Genomic DNA, 7,766 nt, shown 5'->3' on the forward strand with positions numbered 1-7,766 from the left:
CCGTGTTAATGGGCTCTAGAGAGCCACAGGCCCCCAGAGCAGAGAAGAATCATCCTAATCATCCTGCGGGACTGGCCAGGGACTCCAGAAGCCCCACCTCCCAGCCCTGTCCATGCCTGGGAGCTGGGTCCCGGGAAACAGCCCAGCATGTGCCGGAGGCCTGGGGGCCAGGTCTTAGAGGCTCAGAGAATCAAGCTGGGCTGACAGAGAGGACTCACTCTCACCTCCCAGCTCTTGCCTTCCACACTCAGGAGAGACCCCAACCAGCCACACGCTTCCCACCAAGTCCAGAACCAGCACCAGGACAAAGTCATGTCCAGAGCTGGTCTGGAAGAGCCGGTGGCCATAGGCAGGGCCCGGTCTCCCGGTCCTCTGAGGCCAGACTTGCTGCAGGGCCCCTGGGCTCCTGACCCGGTCCCATCCCTGTCTGCTCCATCTGTCTGGTCCCCAAGACAGAGCCTCTACCCACTTCGCTCAGACCTCAGGAGTGCTAGGGAGGGGCAGGGGTCACTGGGAAGTGGTGTCCGCAGATGAACTCTGGGGGCGGGTCATAGATGCTGCAGTTGGGCGTGGGGCCCTGGCAGTAAATGTTGAGGTAGCTGCGGTACTGCTCCCGGTACGTCTGGTTCCTGAGACACAGCGCCACGCTCTTGTCACATTCACACGTCTGCTTGTCACAGTCTGTCTTGTTGAGCTCGCCTGGGGGGGGGGGGGTGAAGGCTGTGGGTGGAGGCCCGGGACACGGGCACCTGGAGCACAACTCTGAGAGCCCAGTGGCCCTCGGAATGTGTTCTGGGGACAGTAGCACCAGCACCACCCTCGGGCCATGCCCCAGACTGCAGGTCAGCTGCTCTGGACCGGGGCCCAGCCGTCCATGTTGTCACAAGCCCTTCGGGTGACTCTGGTGCAGGCTAAAATTGGGGAACCACTGAAGTTCAGCTCGTATAGTTGAAGTCCAGCATTGAATAGTTGGGGAAACCGAGGCCCAGAAATGGAGTTGGGTTTACCTAAGTCACCCGAAGAAGCAAAGGCTCAGCCTGCAGGTCATCTCCACGCTCCAGACCTCCTCCCTCCAGTCCCAGGGCAAGGACCCACACCCTGGAGGGAGTGATTAGCAAGGACTGTAGGGTACAAAGTAGCACTTCCTCTGGTTCATACTAGAGCTCCTTAGTACTCACACCTAGTGAGTGCTTATGCTAATTTTTAATTCTATGCTAATATTAATCTTCTATGAACATTTACTTTTTGGTGTCCATGCATCCCGGGCGTGTGTGTGTGTGTGTGTGTGTGTGTGTGTGTATGTGTGTGTGTCAGGGAAGGGACTCACTGCACACAATCACGGTGTCGTTCTCCATCGTGAAGTCATAGTGGTCCACGTAGGGGCGGCAGCCCTGGTCAAAGAGTTTCTGGTAGCAGCAGTCATGAGCATGGCAGCACCTGGAGGCGGCAGAGGTGAGCAGGCAGGTGCTGCCAGCCCATCTGTCTATCCCCAGCAGAGACCTTGGGTCATCTGTAGGCTCCTGGCCCCAGAGACCTTGGGTCATCTGTCGGCCCTTCCTGAGTCAGACCTTTTCAGACTGCTGCCCAGAGCGGTAGTTATTTGCCTAAGCTTACACAGCCGGCCAGAGCTGGGGCTGGTGCCAGGGCTCTTGTCCTTGATTCTGCCTCTTTGTCCTATCCCCAGGGCTTCCTGAACTAAAGCCCAGGAAGTACTGCAGGGCGTGTGTGGCGGGGGTCGGGTGGATCGGGTGGTCCAGCAGCGTGGTCAAAGTGGAGGGAGAGGCCTGGGCTCTGGTGCGTGCGGAGGAGCTCTGACTGTACTCCGAGGCTAGGCCTGGCTGTGCCTGATGGCCAGGGAGGGGCGTGGTCTGGAAAGTCAATGGGCATTGGAATATCGAGGACAGGAAGCAAACGCAGAGTGGCTGTCCCCACCTTCTTATAGGACTGAAGTCATTGCCAGTATGCATTTATTAAGCTCCCCGTGATACTAGATTTGGTGCGGGCTGCTGTTGGGGAGATAGGAACAGAAGCCGTGGCTTTTGGGAGCCCCAAGTCTGATGGCAGAAGCACAGTCCTGCCCTCAGGGCAGCACCCAGTCTGATGGAGCTGAGTGACACACCTCTTACCTCCCATGGGTGTTTGGGGTCATAGCAAAAGTTCTTTCCTTGGGGAGGGGCCCCTCTTCCTCCTCACAGAGATGGAGTGACCTCAGCTGCCCCACCTGGTCCCATCGGAAGCCCGGGTCTCCGGCACCTACCAGTCTACCTCGTCCATGGGCAGGCCGCGCCCCCCCAGCCCGCAGTAGCAGCCGTAGCCCACGAAGGACAGGATCGCGCTTCTGCCTGTGGCGGTCTCCACCATGGACTTCAGGTTGAGCAGGCTGCCCTGGGCTATGGACAGAACTATAAGAGAACCAGGGGCTGCGTGAGTCCCTGCCCCATGACTGCCCCCCACCCAGGGCCAGGGAGAGGAAAAAGGAAGCAGGAAGAAGCAGAAGAAGAGGAGAGGCGAGCAGGGAATTGGAGGAGAGAGGAACCTACAAAGTCCTGGCCTTACCAAAGCTCTATAGCCTGAGAAACCAGACATACAAATCCTAAACCGCTCCACTCCCTGCAATCCTCTGTGTTATTATCCCATGGTATGGATAAGGAGACTGAGGCTGGAGCACTGAGTCACTTGCCCAGGCTTGTGTGAGAAGGCGGTGGAGACAAGTCTGTTCCCAGGGGATGAGGATTCCTCACCCACATCCCTGCCACCTGGCTGTGCAGATGCGTCATAAGTCCTGATAAGTCCTTCGCAGGTTGGAAGTATCATAAATCAAAAATTCCTTTCAGTCGCCTATCCTACCAAACACCCCGGCTTAGCAACGGAGTCCACTGCAGGGCGGGTGCTTCCCCTCCCGGTTGGGGGCTGACTAGGAGGCACAGTGCTGTCCAGCATGTGACAGAGGATTGCAATGCATGTCACTAATCTAGGAAGAGATCCAAATTCAAAATCTGAAGTATGGTTTCTCCTGAGTTCATGTTGTTTTTGCGCCATGGTAGGGCCGAAAAATTAAGTCAAGCCATCGATGGTCGATGGTCAGGGAGCATCTGAACACCGTCCTCAAAGGGGCTGCCCAGCACCTGGTTCCCTGGAAGGGGCTTTGCAAATGCCACATGCTGTTATAAACCCCAGGGGTTCATTTCTGCTCCCTGGCCTCTTCCTGGTATTCTTGTCAGGCCCCCACCACAGTCCTGGGGTTGGAGCATCTGAGGATTACGCATGCATGGAGAAAGCGCTAGTGCAGGGGCACTTCTTGCACCTGCCCATATGCGTTCTCCTTGCTGACCACTGCTTCCCTTCTCTCTTGTGGTCCTCGCTGGTGTTGGGCTCTGAGCCACATGGGCGGCTTCCACATGCCTTCCTGGGCTCCACCTACAGTTCTTACCTGGGTGAAGCCTCCCCACACAGCATCAGGAGAACCACTCTGTCCCCATTTTATGGATCAGAAAACTAAGGCTTGCCCAGGTGTTGCAGGCTGGAAGAGACAGAACCGCAGCTGGGAGGCCAACCAGATAGGATCTATCTGCACCCCCAGCCCCAGGCTCCTTCATTGCACCAGGGTCAGCTGCTCGGCTGAGTGCCTCGTCCCCTGCTGTCCCCAGGCATTCCCACCCACCCTGCCCTGCTGCATGAACAAGGTATTCTGGGAGATCAAGGAAGCCAGGGATTTCAGACACTGGAGGCTCGATGAGTCCCCAGCCCACTCTTGCTTGCTTCTTGAGACAAGGTTGTTCTATATCTCTAATGAGGAGAACTCACTAAAGATGTGCCTTAGCGGGAAAAGCTCAGACTCTGGAGTCAGACAGACCTAAGCCAATAACTAAAGCTCCCTGGGGCTCCATGTTCCCATCTGTGAAATGGGAATAACAGTCCTGACCATGAGAGATCTACAGGTCAGTGCCCAGCTGGTGCTGGTACACCCTGGCTACTCTCCGTGCCCCCTCTTGGGGCTTGGTGGCCCCCAGTCAGGCCTGCTCAATTCTCAGAGGGTAGAGGCTGGGAATCCTGTTCCTCCTGAGTCTTCCTGGGTCTCAGTTCTTAGGTCACCATCATTATAGAGAACAAGGAGCAAAGAAAAGAGGGAAGACCAGGAAGAAATGAAAGATGGCTTTGAAGAGAACTGTGTGGCACCAGGGGACTGTCTAGCCAGGACGGGCGGGGGGTGGGCAGGAGAGGCCCTGTGTCCAGTGGGCTGAGCCCCTCCTGAGCTGCAGACGGGGCGCTGGCCTAAAGGTGCTGTTGAGGACAGCATGACGGGGGCTGGTGCTGGCCCCTCCCTGCCCCCTCCCCCTCTCTGCTGAGCCTTGCAGGATAAGTGTGTGCAAAGCACCCGGGAGCCACCAGGCCGGCTCGGGTTTCTCCATCAGTCCTGCCCCCCCCCCCCCCAGACAACTCACAACCTCCTTGAACCTCCCTTCCCAAATCTGAGAACTGGGGACAATGACACCTCCTTCATGGGTCCCTTGGAGGTTCAGGTGCCACCTTGAATATGTGTACAGAGCACCTGGCCCAGGAAGTGCCTCAAGAAAGGACCTGGCTGCCTTGGGTTCCTGGCTGCCCCCGTCCCCACCTGCTGCCCAGATATTCCCTGGGGGTCAGCACCAGGCTCCAGGCCCCGACCACCCGCCACACAGGGCGAGAGAGGAGTGAGGCACTTACCGGTCACACACAGGGTGGACTCCCTCACGCAGCCTCTACGCTCACACACTCTGCTTACACACTCACAAATACACATCCAGGCGCCTCACCCACTCAGCTTACACCTCTTACACCGACACTTGTGCACACACACATGCCTGCTACCGGCACCTCACCCGCACACACCTGCACACAACCACACTCTAACGCATCACGACTGGGCTCACACACACGAAGCCACAACCAGCCAATCCCCGTGGTGTGGCTGAGCGCGAGTGGGAGTTTTCTAATGACAGGCCGTTTTCCCATGAGCCGCCAGTCCTTCCTCAAGTCTGGCCACCTTGAAGCTCATCTTTGTTTCTGGAATTTCTTTCTTTTCCTCAAACCAGGCTGTGTCCAGGGATGTGAAAAGCCAGCAAGAGGTTCTGCTGACCTCCCATGCATCCGGGGCACCTGCCACGGGGATCCCTGTATGTGTGACGGGGTTTGATTTGCCTATGACAATCCTGCAGGGTGGCTGCCCCCAGTCCGTGGTGCCTGGAGTACCAGCCTGTGAGAGAACCCCCACCCGCCAGGCGCAGACTCTGGGGACACACCACAGGAACCCACCCTCGAGACACAAGAGGCTCAGGTGCCAGCCCCGACACACTCTGTCATGTGTGGCACACAGAGACACCCCCCTGTGCTCAGACCCCCCCCCCCCACACACACAGACAGACGTGCGTCTGGCGGCACACTCACTCCTACGCACGCTGAGGTACAGATCGCCCAGTGAACACTGTATTTTACCACCTGGCTCAGCCCTGTGCCTGCCTCCCTCTGGCTCATAAATGCTGAAGGGCCTGGGTGTGTAGGACGGCCCCAGGAGTAAACAGCCCCAGGGGAGAGGGGGAAGCCTGACAGGAAGCCCAGAGAGAGGAAGGCCACTCAGGCCCGTGGAACAATAGGTGCCCAGGGTCACAGTAGAAAGACTGGGAGCCACCAACGAGGGGTCTCCCAGGGCCTGTGCTCACCACCACCGGCCAGGACAGCCATGACGAGGAGCTTCACACCCAGGCTGGACCTGAGAGAGAGGACACCCTGAGCCTCGGTTCATCTCCCCACCTTCCCGCAGTTCTGGGCCTCAGCCCAGGGGCCACCCATGCTGTCCCTCGATGCCCCAGTTACTGCCACCCCAGCCCTGTGACAGCATCCCACACCCGCCCTGTGCCTCCTGGAGGAGCACACCCAGGGTGGCAGAGCCAGGATGCACCAGAAGCAACTTCCCTCCACGCCTCTGCTCCCAAAGCAGGAAGCCACAGTCTCAGACCAGAGCCACCCCCGCCTTCCACACTCCAGAGAGGCCTGGGACCCAGAGTCAGTGACCCAGCCTGGCAGCTGGGCAGCTTAAACCCACAGCCAGCAGACATGATGGTCCCTGGATGGTTCCAGCCCTGACCACAGGCTGATGATCCCTTAGCTTCTCTGGGCCTCAAGTGCCCTGTGAGGGGTGGCCAAGTGGTCCCAAAGGCCCTTCTAGTGCTGAAACTACAGGGACAGAGCTCAGCTCTGCACTCAAAAGCTCAGAGCTCCCGTTTGGGGAGAAGTGGATTCTAGGAGCCCATCCCTCACCCATCCCAGCACCCCTCCGTGGAGAGTTCCATCCCAGGGCAGGAAGCACCTACCTGAAGGTTCTGGAAGGGGCAGAGGCCTGGCAGCTTGGACCCCTCCGCACAGAGCAGCATCTAACCAGCATCTTCTTCCTGAACCCTCTGGGGTTGGCCTGCGCCCCATCTGCCATACTCTGGGTTCTGGGGGACCAGCAGCATAAGTATTGAGAGGTCCCTGATGCATTCCTCAAATTCCAGGGAACAGGCCCCAGCTTCACGCTCCTCGCACACTGACAGGGTAGAGCCAGGGCGATGCCCCGGGCAAGTGGCAGATGCCCTAGAAAATGGAGGCTCCACCTCCTCCTCCTCCTGCCACAGCCCTGCCCCGCGCTGCCTGGGGAAGTCCCACCTCCAGCGTCCTCTGTCTGGCCTGCCCCTCCGAGGGGTTCCTGCACCTGACCAAGGGTTGGCCCCTCCCCAGGGATCCGAAAGGAAATGAGTCCAGAGGCCTCCCTATCCCCATGGGAAGATGCGAAAGTCCTCCATGACATTTGTCAAAGGTGCACTTTGTTCAAGGGCAGCCATCGTGACAGGTGGAGGGACCATTGCCCCAGGGTTTTACAGTGAGCTTCAAAGGAAAAGTGAGGGTTTCTAGCCAATGAATGGGTGGGTGGAAAATTACCAAAAGGAAATACCGGGGCCAGAAGGTTCTGGAAAATGACCTGATGGGCTTCTTGCTGGGTGACCAGACCTCACCAGGTGATGGTGGAAGCTGAGGAACTCACCAGGTGTGGAGGGTGATCAGGTTCAGATTAGAGAGATTCCAGCCCAACTGACGGGGCAGGACTCTCTAAGATAGGGTGCCTGGGAAGAGGGGACCTGAATGGAGTGTGACCAGGAGAGACTTTTGTCAGGGAGGCCTCCATGCGCACACGTCATGTCTGTACCCTGTCCATCTGGAGTGCCCTTAATCCAGAATCTGCAGAGGACTCCCCGTTCACATCGAGAAGGGGGCTCCACTGCTCTGGAAGTGGGTTGGTGCCCGTGTCCACCCAGGCTAAGACTGGAGGGGCCCAGGCACATGCATCTGGCAGGAAGTCCCCCCAGCTCACATCTGGAGGGGTGAGCTTGCTTGGCTGCACCGGGGCCCCTCAACCTGGGCACAGCTGACCCTGGGGGTGGAGACCGCCTTGCTGAGGGGCAACCCAGCACATCCCGGAAGGTCGAGCAGCATCTCTGGCCTCCAGAAGTTGCCCTGATCTCCAAGTTGTCACAACTAAAAATGTCTCTGAACATTGCTAAATGTGCCCTGGGGGGCACCAGGGCCCCTGGTTGAGGGTTTGGTTGGCCCAGGAGTCATCACCAATTGCTCCTTGTTTGGAGTGTGGTGTGCATGGGAGGGAGGGGCAGGAGAGAAGAGGGGAGAGCCCGGGGCTCCAGACTGCATAGTCACACTGATGGGGCTCCAACCCCAGCACCCCACTTCCTGTCTGA

General features: G+C 58.3%; 1 protein-coding gene across 1 annotated transcript; it reads right to left on the reverse strand.

The window, feature by feature from the left end:
- Positions 1-490: 490 nt before the first annotated feature.
- Positions 491-6,463, reverse strand: PLA2G2F (phospholipase A2 group IIF; the record flags this gene model as incomplete). The annotated part of the gene is made up of 5 exons (XM_081305639.1): positions 491-699; positions 1,328-1,437; positions 2,258-2,402; positions 5,697-5,746; positions 6,348-6,463. 5 exons carry the CDS (start codon positions 6,461-6,463, stop codon positions 491-493), a joined length of 630 nt encoding a protein of 209 aa, XP_081161765.1.
- Positions 6,464-7,766: the final 1,303 nt, after the last annotated feature.

Source organism: Spermophilus citellus (genome assembly GCF_964194105.1).
Source record: "Spermophilus citellus genome assembly, chromosome: 9".
Lineage (NCBI taxonomy): Eukaryota > Metazoa > Chordata > Mammalia > Rodentia > Sciuridae > Spermophilus > Spermophilus citellus.